General features: G+C 55.3%; 1 protein-coding gene across 6 annotated transcripts in view; it reads right to left on the bottom strand.

Moving 5' to 3' along the window:
- PTPRF (protein tyrosine phosphatase receptor type F) overlaps positions 1-26104 on the bottom strand; it is an 82187-nt gene that overhangs the window by 51621 nt on the left and 4462 nt on the right. For all 6 annotated transcript variants that reach the window (XM_070404951.1, XM_070404947.1, XM_070404950.1 and 3 more), the window contains exons 2-5: positions 23633-23706; positions 16476-16611; positions 8202-8347; positions 7901-8042 (exon numbers count right to left, since the gene is read on the bottom strand). In XM_070404951.1, the coding sequence (XP_070261052.1) occupies positions 7901-8042; positions 8202-8347; positions 16476-16566 (379 nt within the window). In that variant the 5' untranslated portion in view covers positions 16567-16611; positions 23633-23706. The remainder of the gene's footprint in view (positions 1-7900; positions 8043-8201; positions 8348-16475; positions 16612-23632; positions 23707-26104) is intronic.

Genomic DNA, 26104 nt, shown 5'->3' on the forward strand with positions numbered 1-26104 from the left:
GTGCGGCGTGCAGCTGCCGCCCCTCCCTCCCCTCCTGGGTGGAGTCGCGGTGACCCCTCCCAGGACCCCCACTTCCCAAATCCGGGGAACCCTCCCTCCTAGGAGTCCTCCCTGCTCAAGCAAAACTAATGTAGCGCCACAGCACGAGGGAAGGGGAGGTGCCCACACATCTGCAGCCTCAACACCTGGGCATCTGCAGCGTCTGCCCCAGTGGGGCTGAGGTCCTCCATCCTCTGATGAGGAATGGAAAGAGGAGCCCTTGGGGACGTGAGGTACCAGGAGCCTGTCTCTACAGCTGTCTGTGGATTCCAGCTGCAGCACATATGCACATACAGGGTGCACACATGTTTTCCCAGGGTCTGCCCCCCAGACCTCTGTGTATCTGTGGTGGGTGCACATGTGTACATGAATGGCTCCTGCTCCAAACTGTGCTGGTTTTTACATACTACGGAGGGAGACCTGGCCGCTTTCCTGCTGTCCCCACTGGGGTAGAGGAAGATGACGGGGTGTGTATGTGTGTGTGTTGGGAGTGCTGGGAGCCGTGCTGGAGTGGATCAGTTCAACTCCACAGCCCACCTGCTACCTTGGTGGCTTCCTGGAGGAGGAAGGAGATACAAGGATAGGAAACACCTGAGCATGGGAGGCAGGGAGCGCTTTCATGGGTGAGGGAGGGGCTCCTGAGGAAAGGCTGTGGGAGGGCGGGAAAGGCGCACCTGGTTGAAGCTAAGGAAAATGTAGGGGTCCTGATAGATGAGACGAGGGAGGGGGTGGACAGGGGATCGGCTTAGGCTGGTGGCAGTGACTGGGAGAGGGAGGCTGCTGGGGCCCCTACAAAGCACACACAGGTCTCTTTGTTGAGCTCAGCCTGAGATGCCTGAGGGGGAGTCTGGGCCAGAGGAGGGGGCTGCACCAGGGAAGCTGACAGATGGAGGCGCCTTGCAGGGTCTCAGGGTGGGCAGCGCCGTCTGTCAGCACGACCTTCTCACCCTTGTTTACCCAGCTTCCTGGCATCTCTGCACATGCAGGCACACACATACACAGGCTCCCTGGGGTGGCACTGTCTGTCCCCTCCCTATGTGTGAGTGTGGGGCCTGGCCTCACCCCGTCTCTGAACACACACACACCTAGAAACATGCACAGCCACAGATACACGTGGTGAAAAAGAGAGGTGCAAAAACAGAAACCTCCGTGTGTGTGTGGAGGGGCAGTGACAAGGACCTGTGGAAACAGACTCATGCAAACACACATGTGGAGACATGCAGTCAGAGATATACATGTACTGAGACACATGCACCTGAAGACACACACAGGACACAGACACGGACACCGAAAAGATGTGTAGAGACACAGAAAGGAACTTCGTGGGTAGCTGCCGGCTCCCTCAGCCCTCATGCACTCAGAGGAAACCAAGGCCGCCTCTGGCCTGGCCCTGAGGCAGCTCCACCTCAGCCGGGGCAGGCCAAAGACACGCCCCCCTCCCCGCCCCAGCAAGTCAAAGGCCTCCCCAGACATGCAGGATCCCACACTCTCCTGGGAGCCTAGCCCCACCCCCAGGCTTCCAGGAAGTAAGGGGAGCCTGACTGAGACTTGGGCCCATCTCCCTTCGCAGCTTTCAGTCTTGATTTTCAGCTTTTCCAAGAGAAAACTCCCACCTCTTCCAGCACTCAGATTTCATCAAACTTGGCATCTTAAAAGCCTGTTTTGTTTTTTAATCTGAGCTGTTTGGGGCCTGTCGGCAGCCGTGGCCCCCCCCTCCCAGTCCCCACTCTCAACCCAGGGCTTCCCTGGCACCTCACACAGCCCTACTCACCCTGGCCGGTGAGGTCTCCCTACCACCCACACCAAGCTGGCTGGGGGGAGGGGCATTCCCTGGGCATACACCCTACCCACACTCAGCTTCCGGGCCCTGGCCCATGCTAGACTCTCCTCTTGGAGCTCCCCACCTCCATCCCACTTCAGGAAATTCCTCTGATCCATTTACCCCCCTCCATCAGGTTCAGGCCCAGTCAACTCCAGACCAGTGACAGCCTCCCACTCACTCCTCAGGCCCCTGCAGCCCAGCTGTCATCCTCACTGCTTCCTGCCTGCATGCTCCCCAAGGTCAACCATGACTCCATGGAGATAAACCAAAAGGACACTTCCCAGCATCATCTTCCCTGACCTCTGGACAGCACCCCACCCTGCTGAGCACTCCTCCTTCATGTCCTCTTTCCTCGTTGACTTCCATGGTCTCACTCGTTCCCCTCCCACTTCCCAGGCCCCTCTTCAACAGCTTCCTCTGCCAGCTCCCCTCCCAGTAGGAAGAGTTAGCTTCTGGGGCTCCGTCCAGGCCCCCTTCTTCCTCTCTTGGCTCTCGTTCTCTGAGATTTGCCATTTCTTGGCCTTCAAAACTCCATCTCCAGATGTCCCTTGGACTGCCAGGCGGATCTAAACAAGGCCTCCTTGACGCCTCCCCTGGATGCCTCCCATGCCTGGTACAACAGGTTCCCAACAGGACTCATCAACCTGCCCCTTCAAACCTGGTCGCCCTCCCATACCTGCATCGCGGCCAACAGCACCACCATCTACCTGGCTGCAGAGGCAGTAACCCAGAGGCTCCACGGCCCCCATCCCACAGGTAGAGCCAGGCAGGCCACCTCGCTTTCTGAACTGCTTGTAACCCAGTGTCCCTTCCTCTCCTACCCACCGCTTGGGTTTGGCCCATGGCCACCTGTTGTCTGGGCTGCAGGGCTGCCCCAACCTCTCACTGGTCTCCTTCCACCCGCCTCTGTGCTCTCAGGGACCTTTCTGATGCATACAGGTGATCATGTCATTCCCCAGATTGAAATCCTCTCTCCCTGGCAACCAGAGAGATAGGGCACCTCACCAAGGATGGAGGAGGTGCACGCACAGAGTCATTTAAAGTTTTTTGTTTCTCCTTTTTCTAATCCTCACCCAAGGACATGCCTCTATTGATTTTAGAGAGAGAGGAAGGAGGAGGAACAAAGAGAGAGAGAAACATGGATGTCAGAAATATTGATCGGCTGCCTACTGCATGTGTCCTGACTGGAAATCAGATCTGAGACCTTTGGGTGTATGGGATGATGCTCCAACCAACTGAGCCGCACTGGCCAGGGCACACACACAGGGTCATTTAAAACCTCCACCTTGGCGACCTGCTCCAAGGCTTTGTAAGTCCTTGTGTCTAGAGGTGTAGAAGGGCCATGGTGGGCACAGGGGAGGTGCCTGGTGTGCCTGTGGCTAAGAGGAGGTAGATGTTGTGCCCACCTACAGGAGGCAGAAGGAAGCCCCCTTGGGCCTTTCAAAAAAATTTTTTTTATTACTTTGAGAGAGGAAGGGACAGGGAAAGAGGGATAGAAACATCAATGAAAGAGAATCATTAATGAGCTGCCTCCTGCACGCCCCCTACTGGGTATCGATCCTGCAACCTGGGCATGTGCCCTGACCGGGAATTGAACCCTGACCTCCTGGTTCATAACTTGATGTTCAACCACTGAGCCTACCGGCTGGGCTCCCCTTGGGCATTTTGAAGGCAGATCAGAACTAGAAAAAATGGGGGATACTAGGTATCAGGAAACCCAGAGTGTGAACTTCAAAGGCCTACTGGAGGTGCCCTCCTACCCGGCATCTTTCCCACCCACAGGCCTGGGGCACAGAACTCTCCGGGAAATGGATGCCGAGTCTCAGATCTGCATGGTCTCAGGTGCTGCTGTGGTCATGATGGGGACAGAGTGGTCAGACCAACCACTCTGTCCTGAGTTCATCTCTGTCCCAGCGGCCAACAGCTCCGAGCAGGGATCCTGTGGGGTCCCAGAGACAATGGGCCCAGACTGCTTGCTTCATAAGCTCTTTGCTGTACACATAGCCTATAAGGTGCGGACCTTGTATTTGCACCCAACCCACACACACACACACACACACACACACACACACACTGCATGATGTACACCACCTGCTATACACACCACACTCCCACAGTCTGATGCACATACATTGCATGATGGCAGGCTCTGCGCTCCTCACACCACCTGCTGTACACACCATACCTCGCACATGCCTGATGCACACACACACACACACACACACACACACACACACACAGTCTGCTGCACATCCCCTGCTATACATACCACCTGTAAGGCACACACCTGCTATACACACTGCACCACACACTTTACACACACATACTGCCTTACACATGGCACACAGGGCCCCCACACCACACAGAGGGTACACAATCATCTGCTGTATCCATGACCAAAAGGCTAACGCTGCCACCTGCACCCAGAGCCCTCAGAGCCAGACCCCCAGGACAAAGTCAGAAACAGCTCATCTGTGCCCTCAGCCTTTCCCCCGCCACTTCTCCCTCCTTCTTGACCCTTCTAGAACCTACTCCAGTCACCAGGGCCCTGCCACACCTCTGTGTCTGGCCTCCGGGGCTTTCCTGGCCACTGTCCTGCCTGGCCTGGACCCCACTGGCCCGGATGAATCTGTGACCTCCTAACTGAGCTCCAAGACTCTCCCTCCCCCCTCCTCCTGGAGGGAAAGGCCAAGCAGCAAGGCCTGCCTCCCTTCCCCCTCTGCTCCCCCTCCCTCGAGAGAGAAAATGTCAGATTCCCTGTCTCAGTGGTGGCAGCAGGCGGGTTGGAGGGGGAGTGATTCAGCTGCCTCAAGAGTGCGGAGTGAGAAGAGCTTTTCCTGCCATTACCCAGCGAGGGAGAGGCTAGCTCGCTAATGGCTTCAATTACCACTCAGACAGGAACGCTGGGCGGCGGGCTCTGCACTCCTCACAGCCCAGGACGGGCTCGCCCCCAGCCAACTTGTGCTGCCGAGCAGCCGCCTGGGCATCACAGGGGAGTGGGGACTCTGCCGGGGAGCTGGGTGCAAAGGCCGTGATCAGGGCGCTCCCAGAAGCACCAGTGGAACAGAGTGGGAGGGAAGCTGGGCCAGATGCGGAGCAAGGCGGGCAGGGGGCACGGGGCAAACTTGAAGGCACGAGCTCCCTGTTAGAGGGGCACCAACCCCTCACCAGAGCCAGGTCTCCCTGGGCAGCCCTGAGGCACTCCCTTCAAGAGCCCAGCTTGTGGTGATTGGCTCCAGCCCAAAGCGCCAGTCATTCCTACACACACCGGGCTTTCGGGCTTTCCTGGCCGGCACAGGAGGCCAGGAGGGCCAGGGCGGGGCGAGTGGCGGGGCAGTCACAGTCTGGGCTGCTTTCCTCTGGCCCCACCCCCTGGCACCTTTGAGGCCTCCCAATCCACTCCTCTCTGCCAAGCCTAGAGCTGGTCAAGGTTACACAGACCAACACGGTAAGTCAGCATTTTGTCTTCCGGGTGCTGTGTTTCAGGAGCAGGAGAGGCTCATGAAGGCCCACAGGGACCTGCCTCACTCTCCAACATCATCAGACACCTCTCCTACTCCAGAAGCACACACATACCCCAGACCCTGCTAAAGAAACCCTGACCAAGAAGGCCCCCCTGGACAGAGACCCTCTGCAAGTCTGAATCCCCCTCACCTCAGGCTCTGAAAGATCCTTTTCCTCCTCCTCCTTCTCCTCAATCCTTTAAAAGTTAAAGCTACCCAGGGCAGTGGTGAGGGCAGGAGAGTGCCCACAGAGGACCTGTGGGGAGAGTCAGGCCAGAGCTGGGGCAAAGGGGGCACTTCCCTTTCCACACTAACAAGGAGGCCCTTTCCCCAATATGAGAGCCTGAGAAGATGCCCTCTGGGGCAGGAACCAGAGTTTGGCCCTCCGGTCATTTCCCAAATGCCAGGGCCAGGCTGATGGCTCCCTGCTGGAGCAGACACCAACAGAAGGGAGGGCAGTGTTGGAATACTTGGCCTCAGGTCATGAGTGGGGACCTGAGATCAGGGGTGGCCAGGTCAGAACACTGAGCAATCAGGGTTCCTGGCCCAGGGCCTGTCCTCTGGGCCCCCGCCCCACAGACATGTACCACCCATGGGAGTAAAAGGTAGGAGCTGCACCACCAGATAAAGCCAGGCACCACAGAAGCCAGGCACCGCCAGCTCAGCTGCCTGGGCCCCAGGATGTGCAGCTTCTAGCCCAACATTCCAGCAGCTACCGTTCATGTGGAATCCTGTGAAACGCTTAACTACATCATATGTGACCCTCCCAACCAGCTTGGATGCTAGGTAGGGTATCTCTATTTACAGGTGGAGCAAGTGAGGCTCAGAGGTATAGCTACTTGCCCAAGGTCACGAGGTGAGAGTCAATGGTCAGAGCCCCTGCTCTTAACCACTGTCTTCCACTGCCCCTTGAAGGGAGAGGCGCAGCCCTGCCTCACAGGAGGCACACAGGACCAAAGGAATTACTGAATGGATGCGTGTGTGAACCCATAAAGCCATAGTGTGAAAATGGCCAATGTGAAAAGATGCTCAACTAACTGCTCTTGTAATCAAAGAAATGCAAATTAAATTGAGATGCCATTTTTTGCCTATTAACTTGGCAGAGATTTTTTTTTTTAAATGATAATTCCCACTGCTGGTAAGAATGTGCAGAAAAGAGGCCCCTTATGACCTGCTTGGTGGGAGTGTAAACTGACACAATCTTCTGGGAATATTGAAAACCTCAGAAACGAATGTGCCATTTTGATCCAGCAATTCCAGCTCCATGAATGTAGAATAAGGAAATCATCAGGAAGGGGAACACATCTCAACTGCAAGGACGTGTATAGCACCTTATTTGTAAAAGCAAAAACCTGGGAACACCATGTGTGTCCAACAATAAGGGAATGGCTAAATAAATGAGGGTACTTCCATGTGACACTCACCCACAGCCATTAAAAATAATGATGCAGAAGAATACTTAATGAAGAGGAAGATGTTCATGATAGGTTTCTTTATAAGGCAGTCTGCAACTCATTGGGCAGAATGCGATCCCATTTTTGTTATATAGATATTGCACGCACAGAGAACGGACTATGAGGAACTAACCAAATGTTAATAGCAGAGGTAAGGTAACAGGTGATTTTTATTTTTTCCTATGCACTATTTTATACTTATCAAGTATTCAATAGTGAACAGATAATGTCATTGTAATTTTTTTTTTTTAAAAAGCAACAATCAATACTATATTTTGAAAATACATGCAGACACATTCAAACTGATGAATCCATTGTGGCTGGGGGCTGTTCATGGCTTCCTATGTCCCCAGGAAAGTGCTAAATTGTTCTTCCCCTCTTCTCTCTGTGCCCTCCAGCTCCACACACCATCGAAGACGCTCCATTCTCTCCCGCCTCTGGGCCTTGGCACATGCCAATGCTGTTCTTCCTGCCTACCCACCTCAACTCCCACTTACCCTCAGGATTCAGCTTCGACAGCAGCTCCCTCTCCCCTGTGCTCCCCCAGCCCCCTGGGCTGCCCCTCAGCACTTACTGGAGATTGAAGTTTAGAGGGCCTGGTCAGAAGACCCTCTGAATACATGGCAGTATTAGGGAATGTTTGTGAATGAATGGAGGAGCCATCAAGGCAGAGAAGACACTAAAATCCACACACGGCCCCAATCCCCATCTAGGGCCCTTGCAACAGGAACACAGCTCTCTGAAGCCCACGGGAAAATCTGATCCACTGCGAAGAGCCATGTAACCCAAGCGATACACAGCTGTAGCCCACACTTCAAGTCAGACCCCAGACACCCACCCCTCGCCCCCCAGATAAATGCCCCATCTCAGCAGAACACAAAGACACTAGGCACACAGCCTCAGCACAAGCCAAACAATCCGGGCCAGATCCAGCGACCGTCCCTGTCCACTGCTCAACCACTGAATGTCCAGTTCTCCTTCCTCCCAAACACACAGGGCAGGGACAGGGCTGGCTGGCTGGCTGGTTCTTCCCAGACATCCGTCTACCCCCCCACCATGCCATGTCCGTCCATGGCACTTACCTTCCAGCACTGAGAGCTTGGCACTCGTGTTGATCTCTCCCAGACTGTTGGTGGCCGTGCACTCATAGATGGCTTCATCTCGCTGCACCCGTAACGGCTGGATCCGCAGCACGGACCCTGCCCCATCATCAAACTCAATTACCTGTCAGAGGACAGACACTTGGTCACAACTTGCTCTGGGCCAGCCGTCCTCCTGCCTCCAAAAGGCCCCGGAGAGAGAGATCGAGGGAAGCAGATGTGGGACCCGACGCTGCAGTAGGCGGACCGAGCCCTATCTGACACCTCCCACCCGAGGACACACCTCAAAGCGCTGGGAGCTGACTTTCTTCCCCTTCTTCATCCATGTGATCCGCGGTTTGGGTTCCCCCGTGGCTTGGCACACGAAGGAGGCCACCCCTCCTGACAGCCCAGTCTGGTCCTCAGGGACCTTAACGAAGACAGGTTTGCCTGGAGAGAGGGAGACACCAAGTCAGCACAAGGCAGTCACTACAGACATGGCCAACACTAGGTGGCAGTCATGGGGATGGGGTCGTGGCAAAGAAAGGCCTACAGGAGAAATAACACCTAACCCTCATACAGTGCTATGTGCCAGGCACACTTCAAACAGCTGTAGGCATATAAGGTGGGCGCTATAATTACCTCTGCTTATAAAGAAAAATAAGGCACAGAGAGGTTAAGGGATTTGCCCAATGTGACACAGCAGGTTAGTGGTGGAGCTGAGATTTGAACTCAGGTATTCTGAGTCTGGAGTCCATGCTTTAACTACTACACATCTGTCTCCCATCCCCCCATCAATTCCAAGCTCTCGGACAAAGGCATGCTGAGAGCTGTTAGGAACAGCCCCAGCATCTCCCCCAGATTTGTTTCTCCCACACTGCTTTCCACCTCGGTGATGGTACCTTCATCTACCCCAAGGCTCAAGCGAGAAACCATGACTCCTCCTCTCCTCCGGCCCCCACATACCAGCACTCCCAAAGGTCTAGACATTCCACCTCCCAAGTGTCTCTGGACGTTTTCCCAGGTGAATGCTTTCCTGTAAATCTGCCCCCTCACCCGGCCCCCGCGGATAGGATTATTGCCTTCTGACAGCCTGGATGTCTCCCCAAAGTGTTCACAGGGAGGCGGGGAGGCAGAGAGAGGAGGGGGTCCAGCCCCTGTACTGCCAGGCCCACATCACCAGGAGCCCACCTGGAGCACCAGTCCCTGTGAACCCCACCACCCAGGGTCACAGGACCAGAGAAACCCGGCCTTCACTAAGACATAGCAACACCTCGTTAATCCTGACAGAGGATCCATTTCCTATTAATCAGGCCAATGAACAGCTCTGGGAAGGCTAATACCGTGGGAAATGACCTTTCAGTCCACCTGCTCAGTGTGGGTGCATCCAGGCTTGGCCGGGTCCCTGGCACCGAAACGTGTGTGTGCAATGACGACAGTACTTCGCTAAGCACGCACTCTGCACCAGGTACTTTATCTCACTTAGTCCTTCGTCATGATTACCCCCAATTATAGACTCAGAAAGGTCAAGTCACTTGTCCAAGGTCACACAGCCAATGAGTGGCACATCCGAGACTGGAATTCAAGCCTGTTTGATTCCAAAGCACCAGGCACAAAACAGTGCTCGTGGTATTGGTGGAGGCCTCATTAAGAGCTGGGTCAGTGGTGGGTGCCCAAGCCAGACCAAAGAAGGCCGAGGAGGGAGTGTGAGGTGAAGAAGTGGAGAGAGGAGTTAAGTGACCGTGTAAACAAGAGGGGCTGTGAACGGGGAAGATAAAGAAAATATGGCACCTGGAGAGCCTGAGGGTTGGAGATTTTTTACATTTTTTCTTTTCTAAGAAGTTAAAGACAATGTTTAAATACTGATGGGAAGAAGCCAGCAGAGAGGAAGAGGGTGCCAATCCAGTGGAGAGAGGAGGGACAGCAGATGGGGCAGGTCCCCGAGGAGGGGAGGGTTCAGGGGGAGCACAGGGGTCAGGAGTGAAGCTGCAGGTACAGAGAGTAAGGGGGGCTTAGCCTTGCAGGGAGCAGGGAGGAACCCATCTTACGGAGCGCCCCAGGGCCCAGTGGGCTCCAGAGGTTTTATGTAATTACTGAGCCAACCATGTTTTCTGAGCCTCCATGTTCTCATCTGCACAATGGTGCTGGTGACAGGGTCTGTGCAGATGAAATGTGATGCCTGTACACTGCTCCCACAGGCTCCGCACGCGGTGGGCCGTGCGTGAGGGCGGCCCTTAGCACTGCAAGTCTTAAAACAATCCCAGGAGGTAGGTTGTATTATCATCCCCATTTCTAAAACGGAGACTCGGGAGGTTAAATAAAGGACAAATCACAGAGTGATTTGGGGGTAGAGCCAGGGTTGGATCTGGAGTTCCGAATCCTCAAGTCAGGGATTCACCCGACTGCTCTCGAAGGAGCTGGAGGAGCCAGGCACAGCCTCTCGGGTGAAACACACAAGCCTGCGGCGGGGGAGGGGGGGGGGGGGCGCGGGGAAGTGCCATGGGGACAACACCAAGGTTCAGGAAGCCTGTCTGTCCCACCCTTCTCCCGGCTGTCCTCTGAAGGAGGCTAAGGACGCCCCCAGTCTGCAGTCGTCTGCTCGGCCTGTCTCTTTCAGATAGGTCCTCAGGACTCGTTCAGATGGGCGACAGGACTCTGTCCACCCAGGCTCCATGGCGGGGAGGTGGGGGGGGGGGGTGGGGGGGGGGACGCACCTCCTGTCCATCGCTACACACACTGTGCGCCCTTCCTCACACACCTGAGGACCTCCAGACCGTCCTCCTCTCCTCCTGCACTGCCACCACCTTGGCCCAGGCACCCTTTCCCCTACCTGGACCTTCCACCAACCTAACAGGCAGTGTTCCTGCCTCTGGTCTTGCCCCCTCCAGCCTGTTCCTCATTCAGCAGCCAGGGTGAACTTACAGCCTCTCTTCCCTGATCAAAACTTTCCAAAGGCCTCCGCTGCTCTCAAAACAAAATCTAAACTATCATGGCAGTCAGAGCCCTGACAGGCCTGACCCCAGAGCCCCGGCTTCCCATCCCCTGGGTAAGCAACCCTGGGTAAGCAACGTCCCCTGCGGCCTCGGGGCCTTTGCATAGGCTGGTTCTCTTCCACAAACCTCTTCACCCACTAACGCCTATTTGCCTTTCTGAACTCAATTTAAGACTCATTTCCTCAGGAAATGTTCTTCGGTCCCCCTGTCACCGTCCCCACCTCCATGAGCTCAGTTCCTGGTTTAAAGATCTCTGGTCATTCCACCTGCCTCTCTCATAGCACTGCTCCTGTGTGTGTGGTGTACGTGTGTAAGGTTATCACTTTTTCCACATTTTGGGGAGTATTTGAGTCATAGCTGCTTCCCCACCTAGGACAATAGCCCTGGGCAGGGCAGACACCATGCCTCCCTTGCCTCCTGTCCTGTTGCAGTGCCCGACCCAGTTCCTGGCACGCAGGGGTGCGGAACAAGTGAAGAGGCAACAGACAAGAGGAGGCCTGCGGAGGATGGAGTCTGCAGTCCCTCACACACCAGGGGGAAGCCCCCTCCACCAGGGAGGGAAGCCCGGGTAGAAACCCTCAAACCCTCCGAGGCTCTAGTCTCAACGAGTCTGCACTGGAACCTGCTGAACCAGAATGGCCAGGCAGGTGTGCCTGGGGGCGGGGCAGGGCCTCAGCACCAAACAAAGAACCAGAAACTGGGGGAGTGGCTCTCAGACAGGTATGGGTGAGGAGAAAGCAAGAAGGGGAAAGGCCTTAGTACTGTGTGGAGGCTGGACTGGGCCCAAGGCCTGGGACACGTAGGAGGCAGAACACCCCTTGGAGTCTGGAATGGGGCCAGTGCCCCACCTGGCCACCCACCCACCAGAGTTTGGCAAGACTAGCAGTGCAGCCCAAGCTTCAGGCAGCCCAGGGGGCAGGTCCCTCCCCTCAGTCTGGCCCAGCTCTGGTTTTCCTCAACACCCTCAAGTGCCCCCCACCTAAGGGCACCTCACACAGCACAGGAGCCAAACCAAACTCCAGCTCATCCTCGTCCCAAAGCCCTGCCAAGCCCTCGCCCCTTTTGTTCACCAGGCAGACCTGTGAGTAGGTAGCAGAAACCTGACAATGTCTCTCCCCAGCTCCAAACCCTGTGTCTATCTCCCCACCCCCTTCCCCACACTTGCTCCTGCTAACCTCCCTCTCCAGGCTCACCTATCTCGACTCTTTCAAAAAACCAGCATCTACCATGGGCCACGCACTGTTCTGGAACACAGCTCAGCCCCCCACCCAGGCCTGCTCCGACAGGCCAGGCCCGTGGGCACCTCCTTGTCTTTGTGTGTGCCCTGCCCCTCTCGGGCGTCCCACCCCCCAAGCCTGTGGGAGCCTGTTCAGCATCCAGAAACCCTTGGGCTGCTGAGACCACGCGAGGTGGGAGAGAGGAGGTGGGAGGGAGGAAACAGTGGGCTGGCCTAGTAGTGGGTGGGCACCCCGCCCCCCAGGGTCCGGCCCTGGGGACAGCCAAACTGGGCCACCTCCAAGGCTCCTCCACCGAGACTCACTGCTATTTTGTGCCTTCCCTGCGGAGCACCCATACACACTACACAAACAGCACACGGAAGCGGAGCGCAGACACGCAGTAGCGAGGGACTGCCAGGCAGGGGAGGGAGCTCCTGGAGAGGTGATTTCCCAAGGCCCCGAACCGCCTAATGAGCTGGGGACTCATTAGTCCTGGCTCCGGTGACTGCCCCTGCCCCCCACCCAGGAAGCAGGCTCAAAGACAACCCTGGGTTCTTGGGGACACACAGGGAGCCCTAGGTCATGGTCTCCGATGGGGGAAGTACATACTACGTGCCAGGTGCCTTGAACAGGTGACCTCGGTTAACCTGTTCAGTGATTACCCTCATTGCGCAATAGGAAAACAGGCCCTGAGAGAGAAAACCGCCTGCTGGAAGTCCCACAGAGGGCAGAGTCTAGACGGGAGTCCAGGTCTTCGCTACCCGTAAGGACGGGGGGAGGCACTGCAGAGCTGCGTGCAGCACCCTGCATGCTCCAGCTCCACAGGCTCTGGGGGGCGGGGGATGATATGACAGACACATCCTCAACTACTCAGACCCTGGTCCCCACCCACCACCCACCCCTCCAGCCATCAGGCATCCTACTCTCGGCTCCTAAGATTCCAAGTAACTGAGCCATAACCAGGGTGCCTGCATCCCTGTCTATCCCACGAGGTCTGGGGACACAAGGGGCATGGTTCTCACTGTGGCTCTCCCATGAGCTCCGTGGAGAAGCCTAGGCCCACCAGTGCTTCTTCCCCCAATCTCCTCTCATTATGTGATACCCCCATTAGCAAATGCCCACTCACCCTGCAGGGGCTCCCCCTCTTCCAGGAAGTCTCCCAACCCTCCTCCCAAGATCCTTAGGTCACTGCCTCTGTGCCCAGCCAGGTCACCGCACCCGCAGTAGTAACCCACTCTGCAGGTCCCGAAGGCAGGCCTGTGTGGATGCTTCCCGTCCGGCACCTGACCTGCATGGCAGATCGGCAGAAACCTCCTCTTGCTCAGGACCACCTCTGGCCCCACAGCCTCCCCTTGAGAAGCTGGGGGAACTGCCCAAGCCCCAGGTGCCCAGGTCTCCATTAGACCTGACGAGGCGTTGATGCTGGGGCCTCTGGGCTACCTCTGGGAGCTGCTGCTCCACCTCCCTTCCCTCGGCTCCCCTCAGAGGCCAGGGCCCCCATTCATTTGTCTCGTTAAGAGTCCTATAGAAACACATTTGTCCGCTCCACGCTTCACTGCTCCGGTCGTCAATTCTCTGGGGTGCTTGCCCTAGCTTTTGCGGCAGCCCTGCCCACGTTTGCGGCTCGCCCCTGGCTAGAAGTCTCCCAAGCCCAGCTCAAGCCTGGCCACAGCAGGGGGACAGATCCAAACGTGTGTGCAGTATAAGGCAGGCCTGGAAGACAGACCCTGCCTCCCCGGTCAGGTCACCACGGCCCAGCCCAGCCTAGGCCCGTTTCATGGTTCTCTGCCTGGGAGCAGAGCCCAATTCACCTATTTCAGGGTCTCTGGCTGGTTCCTACATTCAAGACCCTGACCTCTGGTTCTTAAGGGACCAGCGTGAAGGTTTTGTTGACTCTGCTCTAAAAACTGTTCTGCTCTGCACCAATTTCTACTGGGGGTCCAGGCCTAACCCACCCCTTCATTCACCAGGATCTGAGCTGGACATGGCCTGATCCCTCAGAGCTCACAGTCCAATAGGCCAGGCAGACCCAAAGCAGAGAGTCACAATCATGTAATCCGAGGGGAGCACAGAGGACTAGCACATGGAGGAAGTGATGGCTCCAGGTGAGCAGGAACTGGTCAGGGAAGGGGATGGGGAGGAGTGTTCCAAGCAGAGGAAACAAGAGGAACAGAGGCCTGGGGAGAACTGAGCACCCAGCGAGGTCAGCATCGGGGGAGGAGGATGAGGGAGAGGAGGGTCCAGAGTGCAGGATAAGGTTGGCAGATGCTTGACAGTGCAGGGCCTAAAGAAGAGCTGAGACCCTTAGGCTTGATCCTGAAGGCAACAGAGAGGCGAGTGAGGGGTTTTATTATTTTTTTTAAATATATTTTTTATTGACTTCAGAGAGGAAGGGAGAGAGAGAGAGAAACATCAATGATGAGAATCATCGATTGGCTTGAGCCCGCTACCCGGGCATGTGCCCTTGACTGGAATTGAACTCAGGACCCTTAAGTCCGCAGGCCGGAGCTCTATCCACTGAGCCAAACCAGCTAGGGCAGTGAGGGGTTTTAAACTGGGGATGAGGGGGAGGGGGGTGTGACATGATTAGGCTTTCATTTTGCAACGTGTCTCTTACTTTGGAATGAAGAATGGATTATGAGAAAAGAGAGAGGAGAGCCCAAACCAGAGCTGAGGGTGGCTTGGGTGAAGGAAGCAGAGAGAGAAGTGGACGCATTCCAGAGATATTTAGAAGGTAGAAACAACAGAACTTGGTGATGGATTAGATGTGGGGTATGAGAGGGAGGAGGCCGAGGCTTCTGACTTGGGTGGCTGGGTGGGTGGTAATGCCATGCGCCAGGAGAGAAAACACAGGAAGACGAGCAGGTTTGGGGGGATGAGAGTGAGGGGTACAGGCTGGGGCATGTTGGGTCTGAGCAGGGGGAAAGGCAGTTATTCTCCCAGGATGTGTTGACTCCGAAAGCCCAGCTGGGCGGTCCTCCCTCTGCCCTCACGCTCCCTGTCTGAAGGCCCTGAGAGTGTCCAGGGTGGGGGAGGGAGAGCAATGTCCAAGGGCCACAATGTCCAAGGGCTACTGACCACACCTAAGTCTTGACAAGCCTTCGCCTCCCTGCCGATGTGGGAGACACCTGATGGCTTTTACCCCAACCTGCCCCTACAGGCTCAAGCAGTCTCCAACCACCCCCGATCCCCACCCTGCTCCGGCTTGTCCAGCCCTCTCATTGCCTGCACCTCAGTGCTCCCATTACCCCTCACCCCACGCCCTGGGAGGAATACCTCCCCTCCCTCTTGCCCTTCTAGCCCCACCAGGGAGGACAAAGGGCAGGAGCTCCAGTCCAACCCCTCTCCAGATCTGGTCCTGAATAATTAATGAGCCATTAGGAGAAAGGGCCTGTGTGGAGCAAGGAGAGGGATCTTTGCCTAGCGACTTGGAGAGGGGGGTGTGGAAAACCCTATGGCCTGCTGACCCCTGGGTTGGCCCTGAGCCACCTCTGGGCTCAGAACAGGCTGGGAACAGCCCCTTCCCCCAGGGACCTTGGCTCCGACCTCGCCCCTCCCCCTCAGTGTGCAGATTGGCTAAATCCGCCCTGTGCCCCGCCTCCCACCAGTAACCAAGCAATGGTAACCATGGTGACGGGGCGGCCAGTCTCGTAGTGCCAGGCAGGGGGAAGGGCGGCAGGAAAGGGACGAAAGTTCGGAGTTGGATCTGGGCAAGGGACAATCCCACCTCCTCCAACACACACACAGGGGTGCTGGGGCCCAGCTGCCTCCTGGGCAAGTGCAGAGGGCCGGGGAGAGGGGGATGGCCCTTTGTCTTGAAGATTCAGGGGAGAGGGAAGGAGGGGCTCAGTGTCTCCACACCTCAATCTCCAGGGTCCAGCCCAGGGAAGAGCTATAATGGCTCTGCCTTCTGAGCCCTCTCTGTATCTGTGGATACAAGTGGCATTCCATGGTCATTCACATTCCTTGTGCATCACCCCCCCTTTCCCACGCCAACCCCCGACATGGCTCACGCTGTGCCTTCCGCACAGATTTGCAGTGGCGGACACAATACACGCCTGAGCATGTCACCCAATGACCACATGAATCTTGGACATGTCTTACCGTCAGCCCATAAAACAGGGTAACACTCAGACATGCCCAATCCCGCAGTGCCTTAAGGGACATGTGGCATTCCACAGGATGCACCCAGGAAGCATGGATGGGGGGGCTCTCCGTGAGGGGTTCTCTCTAGGACAGAAGGTCTGGAGGGGTAGCTAGCCATCCTGTCTTTCCTAGTAGCTGGTCCTGCCCCCATCCCAGAGTCCTGCTAGGAGGGACACCATCTTTTGAGCTGGGAGATCCCACACCTTGAAGGGTCAGACTTACTGTCGCCATGGGCGCCCGCCACCAAACCAAGCATCACGAGTGCGGGCACAAGGGGCACCATCCTCCTCCTTGGTGCTGGTTCAGGGGCCATCCAGAGCTCCAGTGCCACGGCCAGCCACAGCCCAGGACAATCTACCTGTGATGGAGAGAAGGGCAAGCTAATCAACCAAAAGACTTATATGCAAGCATATGGGCCTAACCAATGGACACAGACAACAGGGGGTGAGGGCATGAGTGGGGGGTAGGGGGTAACATGGGGATAAGGACACATATGTAATAACTTAATCAATAAAAAAAAGAGAGAGAGAAGGGCAAGCTAGTTAGCTGTTGTCCACCAATGTCCCTATTGCCCACCCATGCCACCTCCTGGCCTTACCACCCAGACGCCCGCTCATCTTCACTGACCATCCAGAGCCCAGTTCAACAGATCCTTCCTTGTACTATTCAATGATCACCTTCTGACCCCTGTGACCACCTAGGCTCCTCACTGACCCTCCAGTGACCCCCCCCCCCAAAATAGCCCAATAGTCACACTATAAGGAGAGAGTATAAGGGGCCTTCCTTCAGGTCATTCCCTAAACCTGAATAGGGGGCAGGGACGCTCCATCCCAGATCCTGCCTTCCCAACTGGCCTCCATAAGGGGCAGGGACAGGGAAATGAGGTCAGAGATACAGAGACTAAACAAAACAAGACAGAGACAGAGATCAGGGAGAAGTTAGCAGACCCATACAGGCTAGGGACTCCAGAGCCCCTGGAGCACCCTGTTCCCCCTCCTGTCTCAGCAGGGAGGGAACAGGCAGAAGGCCAGACCCCACATGCTGAGTGCAGACCTGAGCACAAACTTGATAGTGGCTGATAGGATCCAGGAATCAGAGGCTTGAAGTCAAAGCTACAACCTGTCCAGGTTCGCCAGGACACGCTCTTGACAAGTTGCAGCTGCCCACCTGGCTACCCCCGTCCTACCAATTCCCATGGCACCTTCCCATTCCAATGGGAAACTATAGGGAGGCCATAGTGGCCAGGGATGGGGGTGCTGAACCCTAGATTCAACCCTCACCTCCTCTGCTCTTGTCCCAGCAGGGACATGGGCCAACTTCACAGAGCCACAGGCTCAAAAGTGTCACCCACACAGACAGGAACCTGTGCATGGGGAAGATCACATTTGGGGCCGACTGAATGCCTCCAGGCCTTTGCTCACACCACGCAGTACAGATGCACTGCTTCCGTGGCCCAGCCCCAATGGGGAACTCCTGAGGGCCTCTTCCATGTCCCCACATAGAGGGCTTCAGGGGATTCACACCAGTGACCACCAGCTTTGTTTCTTCTTTCCTCTGGGCAGGGGCTGGCACATAAGTCCCTCACTGATGCTCTAAAAATGCCACCTGACATAGAGGGCGAGTGAGTGATAGTGAACATACCTCGTGGCCCTACAGTGGTACGCACTGACTCTGGTGGGAGAGTTGTGATCACAGTTGACCCACAATAAGAAAATCTGCAAGGAGGTGACAGGACTATAGGGAGAGAGTATAAGAGGCCTTCACAGAGGTGAACACGAAAGGACAGGGCTCAAAGATGGCTCTACTCCTTCCTAGAACTTGAATCCTAGTCTCAACTGAGGAAGTCAAAGGTCAGGAGATCAGGGGGCAGTAGGTGAGCAAAGGGGCTGGGACAAAGCAAGCAGGTCTGTGAAGTGGAGCGGGCTGGACACAAAGGGAAATGGGTGGGAGATGTCCCTTGTCCTGAATCTTGCCAGAAGTCTGAGACAGGAGCTGAGCTGTGAAAGTAAGGTGAAAGGGGTATATGGGCATCCAGCCCCATCTATATAACACCTGGGGTTCTGCTCAATGATCACAGAGCTCAGGTGGCTGAGACCAGGAGAGGGAGCCCCCACAATTATGCCCTCCCTGCATAGCCATTCAGGGATGGAGGTCACATATCACAGAGCCCTGTCTGGGCTTGGTCATCATGGCGCTGTGTTCAGCGGTGCAGCCAACAACAGAATTCAACATCCCAGCAGACATCAGGAGGCAAAATGCCCTGTCAGGCTGACAAGCAGGTATGGTCCCGACACAACCTCCTGTAGTCCCTGGGACAGATATCATGGCTCATAGCTCAGTGGAGTGTTGCACCAAAAGACAGGGAGAGGGGCTTATACAGATATCATGGGGGCAACAATACAACATTCACAAAGGTTTAACCTCAGGGAAAGCCGCCGGTGTGAAGCCCCGCAGTGCAGATATCGCAGGGACTAAACCCCGAGGAACAACATCCTGAGAGCATAGCTCCTTGGTTCGGACATAAAGGGGATGAAACTACATAAAACAGATATTATGGAGGTACAATTACACAGCACAGTCACCCTGAAATGTAACTCCCCAATATAATTATCACAGAGGCTTAATCCCCTGTAGCTGCCTTGGTGCACACAGCAATGTAACAGCCAGGCGCAGACATCAGAGGTAGTTGTCTGGTCCAGACATCAACATAGTGTAGAGGTTCCACACATCATGGGAGTGCAGCTGCCTGGTAGACATTACAGTTGTATTACTCTCCAGTACTTTATTGTATAGGTGTCACCCGTTATAGACTAAAAGGGTCCTATGTCCATAACACAGTCACCATGGGTATATAACACAGAGCAGACAGCACGAGGGACAATGTTGGATGAGATTCTGACCATGGTGTCAGAGAACCTGGGCTTCTGGTAACAGCTGGATGTGACAAAAGACAAGTGGCTCTTACTTGGGGACTCCAGGACACCTCTGGGTCTAGGGCAGTGGTTGGCAAACTCATTAGTCAACAGAGCCAAATATCAACAGTACAACGATTGAAATTTCTTTTGAGAGCCAAATTTTTTAAACTTAAACTATATAGGTAGGTACATTGTTATTAACTTAATTAGGGTCCTCTTAAGGCTTAGGAAGAGCCACACTCAAGGGGCCAAAGAGCTGCATGTGGCTCGAGAGCCACCATTTGCCGACCACGGGTCTAGGGTATGCACGTCACTGTTCAGGTCCAGAAAGCAGAACAGACAAAGGTGGAGAAGCTGAAAAGACATTCCCTCCCCAGAGAGCTCTTCCAGCGGCCCATGGACACAGGGACATGGCGGCCCAGAGAGAGAGGAGGTACGGGGAAACACAAACACAGACACTTTCTCAGGGAACTACTCAGGCAACCACGTAGCTGTCCGAAGCAGGGCCTCTCCCTCACCAGCTCCTGGCATGAGCAAGCTGCCTTCCCGCCCCAGATTCTGGGCACAGAGCCTGTCCCGTGTCAGGTGGTGCAGGCCACTCCCAGCTCTGGGGCCTCCTCGTCTAGAGTCCCCGACCCCTGGGCGGCCCCCGCTCCAGAGTGCTCAGGGTCACCTGTGGGAAAAAGGTGGGCGAGGAGCAGGGAGGGGACGATGCCAGCCGTGCTGGGGTTGCAGAGAATCCGGCGTGACAGTGTTAAGAGCAGAGCGTCCACCTTCGCCACCACGGCTGGGTGAGTCTGGGCTTTTAACACCTGAGATGAAACAAGGCCTGAACATTTGTACACTCAGGCGCACCTCTGAACTGCACTGTGGACCATCGGTTCTAACGAACTGACATGGACAGGAAAACAAACTCCACACTGTATGATGCTGCAGAATATAATTAAATGTAATTTTCCTACATTCAGAATGGCTTTTAATATACAATAGACCCTTTTTCTTTGCTATGTCAGTGTGAAACTGCCAACTGCCCTTTCTTGGGAAGAACTGTCCTTTATCCTCAAATTTTGTCCTTGGTGTTAAAATGTCCTTTCTGGTATGAAATGATGGTGGTAGCAGATAGCAGTTTTGTGTGTTTTTTAAATAATGTCCTTATTTGGCAAAATAAAAAATTGCCAACCCCATGTCAGGCCCCCAAGTGCTTTTGGAAACTGTACTGGTTTGTGAAATCAAAGACCCTGGGAGTCACTTCTCTGAGGGAAAAGGGAAGAGGGAGCAGGCACCACACCAAGCCACGGGACTCAATACAATCGTCATGGAAATGCATGTTACACAGAGGTCACGTCACCTTCATGCAGCCCAACCTAGCCACCCTTGTCAGCCTTCAAGCCCCACCCCCCCGGGGGCCCTGTGACGCCAGAAATGGGGGGGTTTCCCTGGCTGGAGCACAGCGGGGATCATTCTGACCTCCTCGTGAATATGCAAACACAGACTGATTTGTTTCCCTTGGGCACGTGTTGTTATTCACAAATATTAATTAATCTCCAAATACCACCTGTTCCTTCAGTCGCCTCCCCAGGCCAGAATCCTGGTTCCTAGGAGGCTGGGGCCCCAAAATGGACATCAGCAGAGGGAGGGGTATCCAGGGCCCCACAGAACGCTGGCCAAGGGGAGAGGCTGGTGTTTGAGCAAGAGGAGCCTGAGGGCAGCGAGAGCTGGAAGCTGTTCATCTTCTAATCAGCGGGCAGCTAACCGAGCCCTTTTGTCACGTCCTGGACAGTTCACCACGTGGCACTGCAGCAGCGGCCACGGAGGCGGAAACAGGCTTGTTACACTTGGGAAGGGAAAACCAACATGTTTCCAACTCTCACCAAACCAACCGCCGAATTATGACCGGAATAAATCAGAGGCTCAGCCGGGACCCCAGCCCTGGGGAAGGTGGCAGCCGACAGCAGGCTGCCTGTCTCTCTTCCCGCCAGTTGGCCTGTCACTGAGCGCAGCCACAGCCCGCCTGCCCTCCCACAGCTGGGCACCCTCAGCTTCCCAGTCTCCCCTGAGAGTGGAGGGGGGATTAGAAAGAGTGTCCCAGAGTCTCGGGGGGCGGGGAGAAGAAGAGGGCATAAGGTCCAGCAGAAGCTTAGCTCTGGGGGCAGACCCAAGGGACCAGCAGAGGCACCTTCCTACGGCCATAATCCCAAGCCACCAGCCCTCAGCCTCCCTCCGCAGGGGAGTGGAGCCTCCCTTGGGGTAATGCTCACCAACGTGGCTGCCCCCGGGCCTCTGCACTTGCTGCTCTCTCTACTGAGAAGAAGGCCCTTGTCCTGTCCCCACCTACTCACCTTTCAGAACTCAGCTCAAGTGACCCACCCATCACTAACTAGCTTCCTGGACTGGCCACCCCCAGTTTTCCAGGTTTGTACAGATTAGTAAAGGCAGCAAGAGGTGCTATCAATCCAGGGTGGTTCCTTCCCCCGTGGGACATGACACAATGTCTGAAGACATCTGTCAACACTGAGGACAGGGGTGGGGGACAGGTGCTACTGGCATCTGGTGGGAAGAAACAAGGGAGGCTGCTAGATATCCTACAGACATCCTATGAGAGGCCAGTCTCCACAACAAAGGATTATCTGGTCAATGTCAACAGTACTGAGGTTGAAAAACCCTGATGTAGAAAGCAGGATCTTTCGCTGACGTAGCCTAGCACCTGCCCTGGACCCTGCCCCAGAACCCAGTCCCCTACGAGCACCCTGGGCCTGTACCCAAGGAGGCCTCAGCCTGACTAAACGCTTATATTAGCTGTCCCTGGGCCTCAGGATCTCAGTGCATCTTCCCCTCCCCCTCCAAGTCAGCGCTGCCTCCAGAAACAGAGCTCTACAGGAACCCCACCTTCACACATGCCAGCAGCAAGTGGCCTCCCCAGAAGACAGGGGGTTTCACTTGCAGGCACCTTTTCTGGTAAGATTGGGCTCCCAGGTAGGTAAGATCCATCATCTCAGAATGGACAGGTAAAGGTATATAAGGTATTCCCACACCCACCCTCCCCATCTGACCCTTCTCACCTGTGACAAGTCCTTTCTTGCTGCAGCTTCTAAATAACCTCAATGTCCATCTCGCCGCACAGGACCTGGCCCCAGGCAGATACCCATACACGCTCATTTCCCTCCCCTGCCCAGGCCAGACCCCTCTCTTCCACGCCCTCTTCCTTCAGCCGTCTGTGCAGAACTGTTCACTGAGCCCTGCTGGGCCCTGAGCCAGGAGGCAGGATGATGAACAAGACAGTCTTGGGCTCTGCCTTCAAGCTCTCAGAGGATGGCTCGACAGGAACTCATCCTCCCCCATCCCGCTCCTCCTCCAGGTCCCCATCTCAGTGACAGTGCCACCGTGACCCGGTCACCCAAGCCAACCAGTCCTCCTCAAATTCTCTCTTTTCCTCATCCCACACACCCAGCGGGTCAATAGCGGGTCAATACATTTGAATCTGCCCTGCACCCATCCCAAACACCACGTCAGTAAGACCTTCACCATCGCCCTCTTTTTTTTATAAATCCTCACTCGAGGATACGTTTATTGATTTTTAGAGAGAGAGAGAAGAACATTGATGTGAGAAACATTGATTGGTTGCCCCTGTACACGCCCCAACTGGGAACAGAACCCACAGCCTAGGTGTGTGCCCTGACCTTCCGCAACCTTTTGGTGCACGGGATGACACCCGAAGCTACCTGGCCAGGGCAACTGCCCACCTTTTCAGTGGGCTTCGTGCCTCTGGTCACTCCCTCCCAATCCACTGTGCACACAAACCAATGCCCCTTTTTAGCTCACTTTGCTTGGCTGCTTTATTTCACAAGTAGACACAATGTTTCATAAGTAGACAAAAGGATGGGAAAATAGGTAGAGGAATGCACAGATGCCGCTTCTCTGCTCAGGAACCTTCAATGCCGCCATATCACCCTCAGCAAACAGTCCAGTCTTTAGCCCGACATCCAAGGCCCATCATGCTCTGATTCCAACCTAACTCTCCAACCCACCCACTCGTGCTTCTAGCGGAAAGAAAAGAGAAGTGGACCTCAAGGAGACTAGGAATGAGGTGCTCCGGATCCTATAGGTACCCTACTCCTCCTACCACAATCGACCGTTGAAGAGAACAGTCTTTTCTACAGAAACACGGTAAATGGAAAAGCAGAGATCCCAGGATGTCACCCAGAAGCCGATTTCACACCTACAGCAGCCGACAAGCTGTGTATCAGTCCCCACCCACCTCCATCATCCATTCCGGTCAGAAACCCGGGCAGTCCCTGACACCTCCCCTCCCTCGTGCCCCACATTCAATCCTTCACCCTGTCCCATCTACCCCGCCTCCCTCAGAGCACTCACAACCCTCTCTCCACCTCCATCCCCGCCGCCGTGGTCCAGGCCTCCGGTGTCTCTCAGCCACATGCACACCCCGCACACTTCGGGCACACTCACCAGGTCTTTGCTTGCTCACACCAGTGACTCTTGGACAACCAGCACTCTTGGATAACCGAGGCCTCTGCTCCTTCCTGGAGAGAGTGGATAGAATGAGAACATTAAGAATTTCCTCACAGCAGAACAACTACTGACAAAATTTACTGTTTATGCAGGGAGGGAAAAAAGCAGGTTATGGAATTGTTCCTGAAGAAAGATCCCCATTTAGTGACAATGCCCTTCACTTCACTCATTCACTCACTTATTCGATACCCCTGAGCACCTACTATGTGCCAGACTTGCTCCCAGCCACCCAGGATACAGCTGTAAACAACACAGACCAAGTCCCTGGCTTCGGGAGTAAAACTGTGTCCAAACTCCTCGGCATAACCATCCAGCCAGTGGAGCAGCTGGCGAGGCCCCCCTCTACAGCACTACCTGCCCATGCTCCCCCCCCTCCCACCAGCCAACTGCAAGAGCTTCCTCTTCTGATCCTCAGATGTGCCACGTTTCTTCCAATCTCCCAGCCTATGCCACTGCCAGGAACACACTAGCCATGTTTTTCTAGCCAATTACCCCTCAGATCTCAGGGCCAATGGTTCTTTCTCACATGGTGTCCTAGACTACATGCTGGGCCTTGCCTTGGAGCAGTGACCACAAATGTGATGATTTATTTATTTACACATTTGCCGAGTGGTCGCTGAGTCACACCCCTAAGCTGGGTGTGTGCCCGGTCCAGCTCTGTATCCCCAATACCCAGCAGAGAGCTGGCACATAGTAGGTGCTCCATCCAGGTCTGCTGAATGAGTGGATGAACGCATGAATGAGTTCACAGAAAACAGGCCGGCTTCGAAGAACCACACCAGCATACATGCAGCCTTCAAAGAAGCTTTAGAAACAATATTTATTTTTGACTTTCTGCTTCTCTATAATTTTTAAAATGAAGGCGTGCCCTGGATGCCTCCTCCACTGGCACACATACAGCAACAAAGCCCGGCCCCTTCCTTCTAGAACCATTACTGAGCCTCCACCAGTGTGGGCACCATCCTGGGTGGGGGTAGGGGCCAGGCACGCCCACTCCATCTCATCACCATCTCACCACAGCTCAGCGACTTGGCACCGCTGGTGCCCATTAGACACAAGCTACACCTCGAAACAGGCTTATCCCCAACCTCCCGCCCCCACATGCACATGGATCCCCGCCCCACAGCAATGCCATCTTAGTTCCTCCCAAAGCCGACACACGGAATGGGGCTCAGGGAGGGGGTCCTCACCAGCTCGGGCCAGCCTCCTGTGTCTGGGAATCGCCCTCACTTGAGACTGACCACCTTTGCCAACGTGGGAGATGTCCTCACTGATGGAAGACTCACCAGCCCAGTACCATCTGCGCTGACCCTGTGGGCCTCATCCTCTCCTGCCTCCATCACCCCCAGCCCCCAAGAACCAATAGTCCTGGGACTCACTCAGGATGGCTCCCCTCCCCCAGACCATTGAGTTTCTCCACAAAGTTCCCTTTGGCCACTGCTCCTAGCACACAGGCCGTCAGGCGGGTCTGGCCAGACAAACCAGCTTCCAGTGTCCGAAACTCAAAGGCCCATTTGTCCGGGGACGCCAGCGGGGCCTCACAGTGCCAGATGTGAGGCTGTTGGCTCTACCGCTGCTCAGGGACCCTGGGGCAGAGGAACAGAGTCCCAGGCGAGAACAGGGAGGATCTGATCCCCACCCCCGCACCCCCAAGCCAGCTGGCAATACTGCCACTTCCATGGCCACACCAGGAGGCTGGGGCTGGTGTCCACAGATGGGACCTTAACTGAGCAGGAGCCACACCTGGAAAAAGGTATTTGCTCCAAATGGCCAAAGGCGGTCAGAGAACAGATGAAACAGGCATTTGGAAAGACCTTAGAGCACACAGACTGGCATCAGGGCAGGATTCAACAGCACCTGGAACCACACCAGTCCAGGATCAAACTGGCCCCCAACCCACCTAGACAATCAGAATCACCCCTCCGCTTCACCAGAATTACTCTAGAGACTCAACCTAAGATAAGCCCAGAACAATCAGAACTACTGGATACACCCAGAAGATCAACTAGAAAGCTACTTAGAAAGAACCTGACTGGTACCGGAAACAGGTTAGATATCTCTGATTGGCATCCAGAAAGGCCTCAGAAGGGCTGAGGTTGGTGGCCAGGACCAAGATCAGGTAAGAAGGCCTTGGCAGCAACCTGGGGCTGGCCCCCAGCAGGGCTCTTCGTCGTGGCCTGGCAGCGGGACCAGGAACACGTTGAAATGCAGAGAAGCACAGATGCCCCCCCAGAGCAACCCTCGGGCAACCCCTTCGGCTGCACCAGGAACAGTTCCTGGATGCAGCAGCTACAACACGGCTAAGGAGCAAGAACCATCCTTTTCAGATCTGGAGGTTGGGGACACACAAAATACTGGTGCATCTGAACCTCAGAGGCAGATGTGGGAATAAAGAACCTCACTAGATAC

This window comes from Myotis yumanensis, unplaced genomic scaffold (assembly GCF_028538775.1).
Source record: "Myotis yumanensis isolate MYYU_CA2020_CCGP unplaced genomic scaffold, mMyoYum1.0.hap1 SCAF_2, whole genome shotgun sequence".
NCBI lineage: Eukaryota > Metazoa > Chordata > Mammalia > Chiroptera > Vespertilionidae > Myotis > Myotis yumanensis.